The sequence below is a fragment of the Myotis myotis genome, unplaced genomic scaffold (genome assembly GCF_014108235.1).
Source record: "Myotis myotis isolate mMyoMyo1 unplaced genomic scaffold, mMyoMyo1.p scaffold_m19_p_14, whole genome shotgun sequence".
NCBI classification, from domain to species: Eukaryota; Metazoa; Chordata; class Mammalia; order Chiroptera; family Vespertilionidae; genus Myotis; species Myotis myotis.
Window position 1 is genome coordinate 39,613,378 of NW_023416318.1, and position 16,921 is coordinate 39,630,298.

Sequence of the window (16,921 nt, forward strand, 5' to 3'; positions counted from 1 at the left end):
TGTGGTCTCACTGTCTTTAATTTTTTTTCCTACCAAAGGTTTTTTTTTCCAATCAGAAATTATTTTGAAAAAACTCTCTTAATGTTAATTGATTTCACAGGTTAACCAAACGCATTAGAAAAATAATCCTACTCTGCCAAATATAACAGTTGCATGATATTATGTGGTTTCCTGCCTTAAAAAATATGTACACACACAGAACCTGTAGTGGGCCTCGATAGGAAGAGAGAAACCAGAATGCTGTTTGGGTCCGGCTGTCAGAACCAGGAGGATTGACTGGCCCGCGTCCCCTGGGAGCAGGGAAGTGCTCCCTTCTCTTTTGTGCCACGTGCAATGTAACCAAAGCACCTGGAGGAACCGTCCGCCCTACAAACAAGTGTGAATAGAAATTCCTCACTGAAATGTGGCCCTTTTATACCTTTGATAAAAGGAATAGTTACTTTTACTTTATGCAACTAGCAGGGGACGAGATGTTGGGGCACACAAGGGACACATTCTCCAATGTGGAGAGGCAATTTTATTCAGCAGCTGCAGAGCGTCGCCATAGGTCATGGGTTGCAGGGGATGCAAAGAGAAATAAGACAGAGGAAAGTGGCCATGCTGCCTGCTAATAGATTTGGCCCTCACGCTGTAAGCAGCAGGAAGCAGTTGAAAGTGTAAAGAAGGATTGAAAACCAGATGTATGTTTTGAAAATGTCAACAGTGGCAGCGGTGTGGGGGATGGGAGGGGCAAGATGAGAAGTCAGCTGGCGCCTGCTGTGGTCAGGGAGGAGAGGCTGAAGGACTGGCGGGGACAGTGGTAACGGAGGAGCAGGGAGAGATCAGAAGGGTACTATTGAGGTAGAAGTGGCAGGATGTTAGGATGGCTTGGATGGAAGGGGAGAAAAATCAAATCTGACTTTAGGATTTCCAGTATTTTTGTTGTTGCTTGTTTTTATGTTAATCCATTGATATTTTAAGAGAGAGTGGAAGAGTGAAAGGGAGGGGGGAGAGACAGAGAGAAACTTTGATGTGAAAGAGACACACTGATTGGTTGCTTCCCACACATGCCCCAACCGGGGCCAGGGATTGAGCCTACAACAGAGGTGCGTGACTTTGACCAGAATTGAACCTGTGACCCTTCAGTCCGAGGACCTACACTCCAACCACTGAACCAAGCAGGCTGGGGCAGGATTTCCAGTTTTGATGGTTAGCAATTAATGAGTGAACATAGAGAGAGTTACTGGAGAAGGAACAGTAATTAATTTGGTTTTGGATAATTTCAGGCAGAGACGCTTACAAGACACCCCAGAGAAAGGTCCGATGACTGGCAGCTGGAAATAGAGGTGGAGGCAGAAGGTGTTTGCTTGGCAGTCCACATCGGAGAAGAAAATCTCCCAGGAGAAGAACTAGAGTAAAAGAAAGGGCTGAACATGCAGCTCCCTGGGGCACTATTGTTTACGGAATGGGCAACAGAAAAGGAGTCTGAGAATAAGACAGAAAAAGAACAGTCCGAGGGGCGGGAGGATAAGGGAGGAGTAATGTCCTGAAATCAGTCAAGGGAGAAAGCAGGGGAAGGAAATGGGAATCCACTGTCATCGATTCTGAGGATGGAGCCTGCGATGAGATGGGTGGCTCACTGATGACCGCGAGAAAGGAGTATCAGGCAGGTGGAGCATGTGAGGGCTGATCTCAGCGTGTGGGGGATCGAGTGGAGGAGAGTTCTGCTGAGGCAGGTGGAGCATGGATGTCGCTTCAAAGCCTGGAGGTCGGCATGGGGACAGGTTATCCCTGGATGGTGGCTCTGGGGGGATATCCTTTTTTGATATATTTTTTGCATTTGCCAGTTTTCTAACAAGCATGTGCATTGTTTTAATAATCAGAATAAAGCAAAGAAATGAAGTGAAAAGGAAGCCAGTTTTTAGGAGAATCTGGTGGCATGGTGTCCTCGATCTTAGAAATAGATGGAAGTGGAAAGAGGTTGGAGTTGGGGTCCTCTGTCGATTCTGCCCACACTGGCTAGGTGACCCCGAGAATGACTTCCAGAGCTCCCCTCTGGCCTGGCCTCCTGACCTGTAAACAAAGGAGCTGGGCTGGAGACCATGAAGGTGGGTCTAGATGTAGAAATCTGGGGTCTGGCTTGTGATGTGAGAGTAAGTTCTCAAATAGAGTAAGAAAACGGATATTTAAGGAAACCCTTTAATGCATTTTGTGAAGAACAGTTATTTCATAAGGCAAATATTTATTCCAGTTTCTGTTTTATAATTTCTGATCTTGTTTATTTTCATTTCTGTTTTTAAAATATGTTTTTATTGATTTCTAGAGAGAGGAAAGGAAAGGGGGAGAGAGAAACATCCATGGGTTGCATCCTGTACATCTCCTACTAGGGATTGAGCACACAATCCTGCATGTGCCCCAACCAGGAATCGAACCTGCGACCTCTCCTTGCATGGGATGGTGCTCAACCAACTGAGCCACACTGACCAAGGCTATTTGCATTTCTTAACAGTGAGGAAGAATAATTATTTTATAATGCAAATAATCACTCCAATTTATATGTTTTATAATTTCTGATCTTGTTTATTTGCTTTTCTTAAAGTAAACACCTACATCGATTATAATACCTATCTTTTTTTTTGCATTCTTTTCATTATACCTTCTGTTTTAAAAATAAAATCCAGTCCCTACCACAGCATCTCCTCTGTGCGCTAATCAAGGCAGAGAATAGCATTTTGTGGGTGAGGCCTGAAGGCTGCAGTTGCCCAGACTAAATGTTTACTGCTTCCTTGAGAGTGCCCGAGGACATAAAGTTTTTATGGAGCAATTATCGCAGGCACTGAGGAAATAAAAGCATCAGGCTATATTTCATATCCATACCCTCTTCCATGTGATGAGTGGTCTGGTATGGACATTTCTTAGTTGTTTCTGTTTCGGGTGCTTTTAGGCAATGCACAGCTATGGAAATTAGTGGCCAAAGGCCCAGGCAGTGAAAAACATTAGACCAGACCTAACAAAAAGGGTAGGTAAAAGCCAAGAAGTCGTTTAGGAATAAAAATCCTAGGACATTAAAGTTCAAAAGCACCTTGAAGGTCCACCTGGGACAAAGTCCTGCTGGAAGTGGGTGCCTGTCTGCCAGTGGGTGTCCCACCTGTCCTAGGGCAACAATTTTCAACCTCTTCCATCTCATGGCACATCCAAACCAATTACTAAAATTCTGAGGCACATGGAAAAATAAATTCTATGTTTTGCTGATCTTACAAAAAACAAAGGTTGTCTTTTTTTTTAGATGACAATCTAAGGGAAAAGAGGCCAGTGCCCTGACTAAGTCAGGTACTGCGTGTTTTAACAATTCTTGTGGCACACCAGTCAAAAAATTACTGCTCTAGGGCAACACCCAGGATTTCATGAGACAGGTATTTTGACAGCTATCTATTTACTGGAAAGTTCTTCTGCATCCTGACCTGAAATCTGCCTTCCTGACACCCACCCGTTAGGCCCAGTTCTGCCCTCAGTATGAAACCACTTGAGATTATTATGCGACTGCTCATCCTTGGAATGTTAAATGGCAACTTTATCTCCCCTTTCTTAAACACTTTTCACGAAGCATGAGGTCTATTAGCCTATCATGGATAGAATAAAGTTCATTTGAATCCTTGTTTAAAAACTTAGGCCTGGCATAAGATGTTTCATTTTATGTAACAGCAGACTCTGGCTGCAGTGGAATACAGGTCTTAACTGGCCTCCATTTAACCCACTTGTTGGATTAGTCAATGTTCTCTGGTGCCCTGAGAAACATCCTGGCTAATGCTCACAGCGGGTAGAATGCCCACTGCCAGTCGGCAGTTCTTGGGGGGGGGCGGGGGGGAGGTCTACATAACTTCTGATCTTACATGTTGACCAGTATGTTGACCAAGTCTCAGCTACATTTATTCTCAAACCTTGTGTGCCAGTGTGTTGATTACTGTAGTTCCATAATCAAATAGTATATAAACCAATAAAATACCAATGTGAGTAGAAGAGTTGTTTCTATTACACGTTAAAGTTTTAGAAAGACTACAGTTTGTTCAGTTAAAAGAATGCTATCAAATGGGTATGGATAAGACAACTGCAAACAAAATTGAGAAAAACCGCAACAATCCAGAGGAATGTTCCACTCATTTACTTCTGCAAAGGCCTTTGCATTCTCACTCCCTTTAATGTTGGCAGTGGAGATAATGCATCATAGATATGGCTCATGCAAGACAAGCCAGGCAGAACTCTTAACAGTGAACTTCTACTCAAAGCCAGGCCTTGGCCCTTCCTCAAAGATTGGTGAATGAATCTACATTTACATGCTTTAAGTTGAATTTTAAATATTTAAAATATGTCTTCTCCTTTTTATGATTTTCAGCTTTAATCAACTTTTTCAAACAATGGATCAACTATTGGCTCTGAAGTCAGGGAGAAGGCTCCCACTAGAGTTTACAGCTGACCTGTCTCTCGGGACACTTAAAAAGTCCATATCATCAAGGTTTCCAAGATCTATACAAATTGAGGTCTGGTAGAAGTCAGAGATACCAGGAACTATAGGAATTAGTAAGACTCACCAGTTACTGTTTAGTTAGATTATATTGATATAAACCAATGAAACAACTGGGTATGTAGAGGATTTAGCAGAAGCCAGAGAACTATGGGGAAAATATACAAGAAACTCATAAATAAAAGCGTTAGATATAATGTTAAGGTAAAAGTATGTATTCATTGGCAGACAAGCTTTATGAAGCTGCGTATTCAAAATAATGTTCTTTGAAAAAGCAGAAGAACTTTCCAGAAAGGGAATTTATCAACGAGAGAGAAAGGAGACTCAGGGAGGGAAAAGGCAAAGGGACTTGCTTACAGAAAAACAAAAAACAGTAGGTGAGGAACAAGGCTTACAAAAATAATCATGTAAAGTTTTAAGAAGTAGTTGTCAGTGAACTAGTCCGGTTCACCAAAAATGGTTCTGATGGACAATGACCCCATTGTTACAACTCTAAAAAAACAGGAGCAAGCTTTAGGATCCCAGACAGATAATCTAATTGAAGCTATGTGAACTGAATGAACCATTTCTTGACATCACTAAAACATTCTAGCAAGAAAAAATATTTGCAGTTAAAAGGTGCACCATTTCAGAAGAGCTCATCAAAGGATGAGAAACAGACATCCCTTAAGGGTTTGCATTATAGCTCACTACTTGATGACTTGACTTTATATAGTACTTTGCCATTGATGAAGGGCTACTACATATATACTTTTTTAAAAAAATCACCGAAACCCTCTGAGGTAAATAGAACCTTCCTATTTCACTGGTGAGAAAATCAGAACTCACAGATGCTGAATGACAAGCCAAGCTCACATAGCTGGAAAGTTGTTAGCAGACCAGAGCCCCGGCCATTCCAATTTACAGTCTTACAAAGAGTTTGGAAAATAAATGGAAAAAGTAAACGTTCCATTAATTCCAACAATCATTTTATGTATTCTACCCCCTCCCCTCCCTCCGCAGACTGTGATCACTGGACTATCTTATTTTTTTCCTTTGCATTGTATCACATGCATTTATCATGACTACCTGATCTTCATATAGTTCATTTAATGACCATACAAATATTATGACATGCGGATTATTTCAGTCAAAAATAATACAACGGATGAGGTGTTACTCCATAAAACCAAAGATCAATAAGAAGAAGACAGTTACTTAATCCATCCCGTTATTGGCCAACCAGGTTTTTGATGCTTGCTTTGTGTTTGTTTTTTGCTATTAAGATGATGTGTTTCCTACAAGGGAATACCCATACGACTGTCAGCTGATTTCTCAACAGAAACTCTGCAGGCCAGAAGGGAGTGGCAAGAAATATTCAAAGTGATGAATATCAAGAACCTACAACCAAGATTACTTTATCCAGCAAAGCTATCATTCAGAATTGAAGGTCAGATAAAGAGCTTCACAGATAAGGAAAAGCTAAAGGAGTTCATCACCACCAAACCAGTATTATATGAAATGCTGAAAGGTATCCTTTAAGAAGAGGAAGAAGAAGAAAAAGGTAAAGATACAAATTATGAACAACAAATACGCATCTATCAACAAGTGAATCTAAGAATCAAGTGAATAAATCATCTGATGAACAGAATGAACTGGTGATTATAATAGAATCAGGGACATAGAAAGGGAGTGGACTGACTATTCTTGGGGGGGAAAGGGGTGTGGGAGATGCGGGAAGAGACTGGACAAAAATCGTGCACCTATGGATGAGGACAGTGGGTGGGGAGTGAGGGCGGAGGGTGGGGCGGGAACTGGGAGGAGGGAAGTTATGGGGGGGAAAAAAGAGGAACAAATGTAATAATCTGAACAATAAAGATTTAATTTAAAAAAAAAAAAAAAGATGATGTGTTTCAGTCCCTGAATGGAGAGCAGCCCCTCCCTCCAGAAACACTGTTCCCCTTCGCAATGCCCGTGTGTTACTGTCTGCTCATTTAAATCTGCACTCCCCACTTCCTGTAGTTAATCCCTGAGAAATCAAGTGTGTGTGGATGAAAACTGTACTTTTAGATTTTCCTCCTTATTACTCGCAAAGACAATTATTTTACCCAGAACACGTGCACCCTATGATGGAACAGTGAAAGCTTTCTTAGAAACGTGGATAAAAATCAACTGAGATTGAGCAAGAAAGCAAAATGGTCTGTGTGTCACTTTAGCCGGCTCTCAGAGGACCACTCAGTCTTTTGCTTTTCTTAAAACACAACCAAGCTATGGCGACATGGCACAAACTACAAGGGCGATCTGGAAGTTGATGAATTTATCTGGAAAAGCATCATTTCCCCACTGCAATGCGTGCCATTGACGACAGCCCAGATGAAATTTTAAATGAATGCAAACACAGCCGCTCTCTAGGCCAAATTCTGGGAAAACACCTCAAGAATTCCAAGTGGAAATCTTTGTAGATCCTGAGAGGCTTATATGTTGCTCCTCATTTAGAGAAATGTCAAGATACACGTCTCCGAAGACCAGGAGAGAAGGGTTATGCAACACAATGAGATGATGCTTGTGAGACCCCAAGCCATGGCTCTCTGAGTTTTAAGCAATTCCTAGTAAATGCTCTCATCACTTTGGATCCCGCACCCTAAGTCATGGCACCTCTGGGTTGGAAAGCACAGGAGGGACCACCTAGTCCTCACCCGCCTCCTTAATCCACTAATAAGGTGGGCTGGGAAGAGCAGAGAAGCTTCCAGGGACAGCATGTGCCAGAACATTTGATTACTTCTTACCTCACTGCAGAGTGTTTGGCCCAAACCAATGCACGTACCGATCCCGGAGAGGAGCCCTGCCCCCCTCCACAGGGGCCCCGTGACTTACCCCCGGGGGCCCGGGAGCGGCACTGCCCGGTCATGGGGCTGTACTCCTGGGTTTCATCCGCGCACACACACAGGAAGGAGCCTTCCACGTTTTCACAAAAGGCTTCGCCACACACGCCACTGAGCAGTTCACATTCGTTCACATCTGGAAAAGGGAGCACAGAGCAAGTCAGACGGGGGCCTCACTCCTTTGCTTGACCAGCTGTGCCGAGGCTGGTGGCACTGGCTGAGAACCAGGACCCCCAAGTGAGCAGTCGGGCCCTGCTTGCCCCTCAAGGTAGGGCTGTGCATTTGGTTTGTATGAAAGCCATGAAAATGCAAAGCGAAGTTTCCAAATTCCAATTCTAGCTTTAAGGAACGTCCCAGAACTGTGCTGCAAGCATCCTACGCACCTTTGATGCTTTAGTTTTCGCCTCCCTAACTTATTGACATAACGAGGTCTTATATAACCCACACTCTTCCTCTCAGTCCTAATTTAAGGAAAATCACCATCACTGTCACTTTGAAAACCATACACTCCTTTAAATTCATTTTTAAGAAATGGCTTTAAATCCACGTAAATGTCTGAAAATCATTTCCTGGCAGCCAAGACATCCATCATTTAACAACCAGCAGTCAGGTTGTGTAAAGACCCCGTAAGTATTCACTGGTCCCATGAATCACTCACATACAACAAACTGGTTCGATGACTCCTCACTGGTTTTGCCCTGCCTTTGAAAATCCTGTTGGTGTCCCACAGCCAAGGAATCTATGTGTGAGTGTGTTTGATTCAACATTATGCAAGTGCACAGCCCAAAAGAAAGCCTAATGCGATGTTCCACCTGGCCCAATGCTACCTCTCACCTTTACTCCTCCTAAGAAATGTTATGAATGCAGGCCCCATGCAGCAGAGCCCCTGGCTGACACCTGAAATGCTCATGCGCTTTACGCCTTCCCCCTGTGCAACAGCGGCTTCCAGGAGAACACTCTGAGGCCGCGAATACAAAGTTAAACATTTGAGCAATTCGCCAGACCCCTCAGAAAACAGATCCTGTTTTCACCTGCTATGCTCAGCTAATTGAATACAAAGTTTATGTATCTTGACTTATTTGAATAATTACTCAGTTTTCCATTTCATTGTGTATATAAACAGATAAAAACCAAAACGAGCTGGGTTTCGCTAGTTAAAAGATACTGCAACGTAAAGTAAAGCAATGAGTTAGTATATTTAATCAACCTAGACAGTCATAATTTAGACCAGAAGAACTGACTTTAGAAATCTGCCAGTTCACATTGATCAGTTTTAGGTCAATGTCCAATGGAACTTTGGACTTTCCAACTGGTGTTATTTCCAGGGCTCCCCCATCAGGCTGCATTCATTCAACCCCAAAATATTTTCTAGTTGTCTTCTAGGGGCCTAGGCACTGGGGGAAAAAACCATGAGTCAGGCGGCCCAACTCCTGACTTCATGAAGCTTATAGTCAAGTCAGGGAAGTTAATCAGATAAGCAGATAGGCCGTGATAAGTGCCAAGCACAAACAGTACAGAGCACTATGAAAGCACAAGACAGTGGGCCTTCGGTGCAGGGTGGGTAGGGACATGGTTGGGAGGGAGCTCTAGCTGAAGGATACAGAGGTGATGATAAGAGGGGGTGGAGGTGGGGGGAGGCAGTCAGGGTCCTAGTAGAAGAAACAGCGTGGCCAACGGTTGGTATCAAGGCTGATTCATCCCTTACACCCTACAGAACACCAGTATAGTGAGCTGCACATGACAGGTGCTCAGTTAATATTTTTGAAGGCATGCACACACAGACAAAAGGACACCTGCTGAGTTCCCTAAAATGACGAAAACGATTTCTTTACTAAGGGTGGCGTTTTGTGTGCCACAATGAAACATCGACAGGGGCTCAGTGAGTTCATCCGGCTGCCTAGAAACGAGGATTGAGAGCTGTGTGAAGTCAGTGGCTTGAGGTCCCAATGAGTGACAATTAAACAATATTTACCGAGCACCTATGACAGGCCAAACCGGTGGAGAGAGAAAGTTCTCAGTCACATGGCGCTCACTGCCTTGGAGAAGGCGGCTGCCGGCAGCACACGTGATTAAATTATTCCCCCCAAAAGGGTGTCCGTTCTGCAATAGAATTTGCTCAAGGTATTCTGGAAGCAGGAGGAGGGTCACGGCTCAGTTGGAGAGTGAGAGGTGGCACAGGGGTGGTGTGTGGGAGGAGATGGCATCTCTCCTCCAGCTCCAGCTCCGGCAAGGAGTGGAGTGAGTTCAGGCTCTGGGAAGGGGAATTTGCGAGGACATTCTCAACAGAGTGAGCAAACAACAGCCAGGGAACCGCACAGTCGCACGAGCAAGCGCAAGCAGTTTTACTGGCTGGAGCGTAAAAGGTGAGGAGAGACAAGGTGAGGCCGAGAAGGTAAGTGGGGGTCAGGTCACATGACCTATTTAGTCACAATATTTAGTGAGTGTCAGATGGCTTTCATCGCGGGCATTTCAGTGCAATGGAGACTAAAGCAGCAACTGGCAGTAGCGATGATGACAGTGTTACCTCAAAAGCGGTTATTAGTCAAGTGATTTTTTCATTAAATTTCCAAATGCCTAGGTTTTGTCTTCCCAGTGAGATCTGGATGGGACCTGAATGAATGCTTCATTGCAAATTTGCCACAGAATGAACAGAGCTATTTTTCTTAATTAAGAAGAATCAAGAAAACGCCTGGCTATCTGGGAAGTTTTTAATTGAAGAACCTTTCTTCTCTTTCCCATTGAATTGCTCTACGTTATAAATGTGCTTCATAACGAATTTGATTTAAAGAAACCACAGCTGGTCAGAAAATGAAATGCAACATCCCCTCTTCTCATGTGCATGTGCCGGGCCATGTCCTACCGTGGTCGGCAAACTGCGGCTCTTTGGCCCCTTGAGTGTGGCTCTTCCTAAGCCTTAGGAGTACCCTAATTAAGTGAGTAACAATGTACCTACCTATATAGTTTAAGTTTAAAAAATTTGGCTCTCAAAAGAAATTTCAATCATTGTACTGTTTTGATATTTGGCTCTGTTGACTAATGAGTTTGCCGACCACTGTCCTAGGACATCTGATGACATTCAAGATTCATTTGCCCGTCCATCAGAGGAGTGAAGAAATGCAGTTGCCCAATCCAACGCATGGCTCCTGGGTGTCATTCCTGGAAACCGAAATTCCTGCCAACACCCCTCCTTACAGGCACTGCCTGAGGAGGTGCCCAGTGAAGACAGGCAAGCTCTGCCCCACACCAGACTCTTTCCGGTGCAGGAGGGGCTTGAGAGTTCTGCACACTCAGCTAAGAGCTTAAACAGATGTTCTCCCTACTACACGTCTAAATTCAAAGTTACACGTCTATACTTCTTAATGTCCCTAGCCATTTCAGAAGCCATAGGACCTTTTCGTACATCCCCACATTGTGTGACAACATCCAATCGCGATGAAATTCTGTCTGGATTACCTTGCTGGTAGTCTCTCCTGTTGTTGATAGCTTTGGTTTCTTTTCCATGCGGAGATAGGAAGCGTGTTGGGGGGAAAAAAGTCTAAAAACTCACCCACACACCCTTGCCCATCCTGCGGGGCCTGAAAGCCCTGATAACAGAGGCAGCGGAAGGAGCCGGCCGTATTGTCACAAAACCCGTGCCTGTCACAGACAGTGTTGTTTACACACTCATCAATATCTGCAAAAAAGACACAAAACACAGACTGACAAACACCAGGTAGGAATGGATACACAGGCGCTTCCACACACCTCGGTTAGTACGACATGATCATGGTTACACAGAATGAACTTTAAAAACATTTTACACAGCAATAAAATGTTTTGATGGAAATGTCTTACTAGACAAAACACTGGGTTCTAGGAGAAAACATTTACTTTTTTCTCAGGAAATGTTTTCAAACGGAAACAACGGCTACAATGGTCACACTCAGTTATTTTCTCAATGTTTTTAATTCTTTATTTTGAAGGAGAACTGTCTCTCTCTACAGAGGACATATGGGAAGGCACTGCCACCTATGTTGATTGTGGTAAATACAAAACTGTTCTATCTGCAGAGTTGGGGGCTGAAAGAAGCAGCTGCCTGCCTGGGCAATGGTTACTCAACTCCATGGATGACCTTGATCAAGTCTAGCTAGTATTCCCAAGAGAGGGAAGAGAAGAAGGTGGGGGAAGGAGAGGAGAGGGAGAAAGCAGAGGGGGAGGAGAGGAGAGAGAGGGGAAGTGGGGAGGAAGAGGGAAGAAGAGCAGGCAAGAGGGAGTGGGAAGGGACAGAGAATCTTATGATTTCAGCGGTGTAGCCACTGAACTCATTGTAGCCACTCAAGGTCTTCAATGTTAATGCTGCTCCACCTGACCAGCCAGTGGCCAAACCTGTAAATCCATTGTGTTCTGTATAAATTTTGTGATAGATAGTGGTCCCTGGCCTCTCCTTGCCCCCCATTAATAAAAATCTATACTAATAAAAGGGTAATATGCTAATTAGGACGAACATCTTCTGGATGTCCATCCGGACAAAGCCACAGTGGCTGCAATGCCCGGGACTCACAGCAGCTGTGGGCTCAGGCAGCTGCAAGGCCCAGGGCTCACGGCAGCCACCATGACTGGCAATGGCAGCAGCAGCAGGGTGATAGAGGTGGCGCCTTCCCCTGATCATCCTGGTCGCCTCCACAGAGGGAGGCCAGACTGCGGTTTAGGCCCGTTGCCCCTGGGGAATGGGCCTAAGCCATCAGTAGGACATCCCCTGAGGGTTCCTGGACTGTGAGAGGGGGCAGGCCAGGCTAAGGGACACCCCCCACCCCCCCCAGTGCATGAATTTTCATGCACCAGACCTCTAGTGTTCTCATAAAAGTGATGTCTCAATGACAAAGTCACAAAAGGACTGTTAGATATAGTTCTTCTTTATCTTCTTCAGTTTCCCTGCCATTCTTTCATTTCTGACCTCCTGTTAACTGTGCACTCCCTTCTGTCCTGTCTGCCTCTGGACCTCACAGTCCCAAAATACAGGTTTTGGGAGAAATAGTTAAGAAAATGCAATGACTGTATCCAAATCTGATAGAAGGTAGTGTTTTTATGTTCAAATAATGAAACAAGAAAACAAACGATAAAGGAAATGATGGGCTAAATTGCACTTGACAGAATTTGGTTTTCGAGAGTTAATGTTAATAAAATTGAGCTTTTCTTGTTTTAAACTTTTTAAGCTGATTCCAAGAAATTTTCCAAGGAAAAATTCAGCGATTTTCGGCAGCTGTCTCACTTCCCTTCCTGATGTTCCAACACTGACACCATCACATTCAGAGACTGTCTCACCTTTTGAATTGCAAAATATGAGTGACTGCATCAGAGTTTTCCTAATTTTCACAACTCAAAGAAGACTTTCTCCCAGCTCCACCCTTTTCCCTGGAGTCCAACCTCTCAGCATCTTCCACTATACACCCCCTCCCCCCCACCCTCTTCCCTCACTGCCTTGGAAAAGCTTGACCATGATGTCACCCACTGTGCTTTTCCATTCTTTCTACCACTGTAATATGTCTACAAAAAAACACAAAACCCCACAAAACTGTCTACAATCGTTGCCTTTATTTCCTAATATAGCTTACCAGTAAATAAAATAATAGCAATGATACTAATATTAATAACAATAATATGGGTATGTTTCTAGGATCACTGTGATGATTAAACAAAATAACACACATAAAATGTTACTTTTAGCCCTAGCCGGTTTGGCTCAGTGGATAGAGCGTCGGCCTGGGGACTGAAGGGTCCCAGGTTCGATTCCGGTCAAGGGCATGTACCTTGGTTGCGGGCACATCTCCAGTAGGGGGTATGCAGGAGGCAGCTGATCGGTGTTTCTCTCTCATCGATGTTTCTAACTCTCTATCTCTCTCCCTTCCTCTCTGTAAAAAATCAATAAAATATATTTTTAAAAAATGTTACTTTTAGAACATTGCCTGGCATGTAGCATAGGAAGCATCCAGTACGTGTCAGCTGTTATTATTACTATTACTATTCCTCCTAATCATTAATGACTTACTTCCTGACTCTATCTCTCAAAACCCCTCAGAAAAACCATCGACATTTGCCATGATCATTTGCCAATCAGTCACCATCACCCTTGACCTCCACATCTGGTCAACACCCCCTCCTTTACAGTACTCTCTCTTTTCATAACCGGACAAACCATTGTTCTCATTCTACCTGTAACCACTACGGTTGGCCCTCACCTGGCACAGCCTGAATGAAGGTGGCGCCTGCCAGGGCTCAGGCCTCAGTCCTCCCCTCTCCACCCTTTCTGCACCTTCCCAACTGCGAAGACCAAGGTCCTCAGAATGAATCCCAATTCCTCCTCTCCAGCCAGGATCCTTCATATTCAAAGTCATCCATTTACCCATTTGATCTTCTGCTGTAATGTCAAACTTATCAAGTCTGAACCTACTAAACTACACTGTCTTCCTCCTAAACTGTACTTCCTGATCTGAGTGAGAAATCTTTCATCTCTTAGCCTTCCACTTTTTTTTTGCCTCTATCAAACACAAAGAAGACACTCCATAGATTTGTTCTGATAGATTTTTAATGTCAGCATGAGGCTGGGATTATAGCTATTTACTGATCACAACCATGCGAGGAGTAACTGCATGTGCCATCAAATCACTTGACACAGGCCACTGCTAAGTTTAGACTTTCTGGGAGGGACATTTGTCAGGATATTACACTACTCATCGAAGTATAGGACCTAAGGGCTGGAAAGAAACTCAGAAATGCTTCCGTTACCACTTTTATACTGATTTCCCAGCCTTCCTCCAGGGCCAACCTCCATCCGTTAGAGACATTTATCTAATAACTGCTGGACATGTTCATCATAAATGAACTTATTTCCATTCCCGCCTCACATCTCCATTTCGCCTGAATTCCCTTCAGCAGAGAATCCAACCAGTCACCCAAACCAGAAACCTTAGTCACCCTTCTCTTGCTCCTCCACCCCCATCCCTCCAGTCATACCCTTTTATCTAACTTTCCTGAGGCTCATACTCCTAATCGGTTTTTTTTTAAATCTCCAGTCTTGCCTCCCTCCCTCTAAACGGTTCTCTACCGAACTGCAACCCTGTTGGTGACATCCTCTTGCTCAGAATGTCCAGTATCTCCTCTTGGCTGGAGGATACCGAGCACGCTCCTTCACAGAGCACAGAGCGCCCTTCATCATCTGGCTCCTGGCTGCCAGTCTGGCCCCGTTCTCAGCCAGCCTCCTTCCCAATAAATGCTCCATCCCCACCAGCATACTAGAGTTCTTTGTAGACCCTATGGTCTTTAATTTCTCACTGACTTGGTGCATACTCCTTCCTCCACTAGAAACTCTCCCCGCTACCTGCTTTGCTCAAAGCTCCTCTGGCTTCTCAGGAGTCGATCCAGGGGCCACTTCTTCTGTGGCACCTTCCATAGCTCCTCCCATTGCAGACTTCAGGGCCCCTGCTCTCTGCTCCCAGAGCACGCTGTGACATTGCTGTGCTTATCAGGGCTACTTTTCGGGGTGGGGGACCTCACCAGCACCTTATTTCTCTTCAAAAATGAGGTGTTGGATGGCAAAGAAGAAGCAGTGCTAGAAACCTGGTGGCTTTTCAGACAGATTTTTGAAATAAAATCTCTTGCTTTCCTTTTTATTAATTCCATGCCGTTACAGCAGACGGTGCTTTCTTGTTACTGATCGCCAGCTCAGGAACTGAGTGACTGACCTTAAGGTGAAGAAGTCCCGAGACAGTTATGAATTACTGGGCGTCTTGCAGTCTCAGACTTACTGTAACAGTGATTAACAAAGTTTAGATGAGCAATATTTTGGATTTGAGTGAATAGGAAAAAATAACTTGGAATGCCTGCTAGAGACTCACTCTTCAACAACTAATATTTTATAAAAATGATAGACTGTAACTCTCAGCAGTTTCATGTTTTCAACAAAGAGGTGAGGTAATCGCTTTAATAAGAAGACAACATTTGTTTCACTTCTCTGACTAATGATCTGTATTAAAAAAACACACGCTTTCATTAGATTTTTCTTTGATGTGAGCTCTCTCAGATATTTTTCCATTGTTAGTTCCGTCTATAGAGACTTAGAAGAACTACAATTAATATTAATTCTATAAAAATAAAGCTAAATGTTAAGATTTATGATTATATAAAAATAAAAGCCCTATCAAGATGCAGGTTTCAGAAATGGACCAGTGAAAGCCATCTGTTTTGGCTGAAGTTGAATTTTGAATATGAAACTCAATTTTGAAAGATCCAACTCTCACAGGCTGTCTTTTCACTTAATACAGAGTGAGTCCATGACATTACCAATTTTGCTGAGGCATCTGCAAGAACCCCACATGGTATTATCACCGGTTACACTGCCAACATGAGTGATGAAGACGTGATTATCCAGCTATCTCTCAGTTGGCAACCCAAATGAATTAGGCATACTGCTGTAAGAATTTCTGATTCCTCATGCAAGATTTTGCTGCTAATACCTGACTGAACAAAGCAGATATAAATATTACTGCTTCAATGGAAATGAACTCAATAAAGAATTACACACACCAAGGATAGTGGATCATTGATGTGACTTCTCCAATAGCAACGTTACATAAATGCCAGAAAGATAAATAAAGCACAGTCCTTCCTGGGTTATCTGGAACTAGCAGGAGCTCAGTTTAAAGTAGCAGTGTTGTCAGGGACCTTCAGGCCCACACTTTGAGGCACTGACCTATTTGGTAGATCCATTTTTCTCATCCATATGCTTTTTATTTAGTATCTTTTCTCAGTGGATGAAAAGTTTTTCAAAACCTATTATATTATTTTTAAATATATATATATTTTTATTAATTTTAAAGAGAAGGAAGGAGAGGGATAGAGAGATAAAAACACCTCCTGCACACCCCCTATTGGGGATAGAGCCCGCAACTTGGGCATGTGCCCTCACCAAGAACTGACACATAAGCTCCAGGTTCTTGGGTTGATGCTCAACCACTGAGCCACACTGGACAGACCAAAACCTGCTGTTATCAGGGATTCTCCACAGAAAGCAGAACTCTAACCATTTTCCCTCACTTCTCAAATAAAGACTTAGGGCTAGACACTTGGTATCACCCTCTTGCTTACGTAAGGTGAATTATGAAAAAGGGCAAAAGTATGCAAAGGAGGCATGATTTTCTAAAAGGGACATCAAAAAATGACAACTGTGTTCAAAGACCTCAACAATGAAATCCACAACAAAACCTCAATAATTCCATTAGATTCTCTGAATTATGTAGAGAAGTATGTGTATGGGGAGGAAGGAGTATTTGTGTACCTTTTGTTTTTTTCATTTAAATGATTTGGTTTTCCTTCTCTTAGTTGCATTCCTCAGTTTGTTTGTTTGTTTGTTTGAAGAAAAAGGAGCTTCTCTTTTGTACTTAGCATGTCCATCTTTCTTGATTTTCTTTTTCTTATTCTGAGCAAGACATATATCTACCTGTTGGAGGAAGCAGCTCACTGCTGAGTCTCCTGTCTGCTTCCAGGGAACTCTAGAGAGGGGGGTGATGGAACAGAGCCCCCTTGTTAG

The 16,921-nt window shown here is 43.5% G+C and overlaps 1 protein-coding gene across 16 annotated transcripts in view; it reads right to left on the reverse strand.

Moving 5' to 3' along the window:
- Positions 1–16,921, reverse strand: part of LTBP1 (latent transforming growth factor beta binding protein 1) — a 344,018-nt gene that overhangs the window by 36,736 nt on the left and 290,361 nt on the right. For 11 of the 16 annotated variants that reach the window (XM_036334896.1, XM_036334892.1, XM_036334891.1 and 8 more), the window contains 2 exons: positions 10,907–11,032; positions 7,352–7,495 (listed from right to left, as the gene is read on the reverse strand). The exons of 2 other annotated variants lie outside the window; for them this stretch is intronic. In XM_036334896.1, coding sequence (XP_036190789.1) covers positions 7,352–7,495; positions 10,907–11,032 — 270 coding nt within the window. The remainder of the gene's footprint in view (positions 1–7,351; positions 7,496–10,906; positions 11,033–16,921) is intronic. 3 more of the 16 variants (XM_036334895.1, XM_036334904.1, XM_036334907.1) reach the window with 1 other exon arrangement.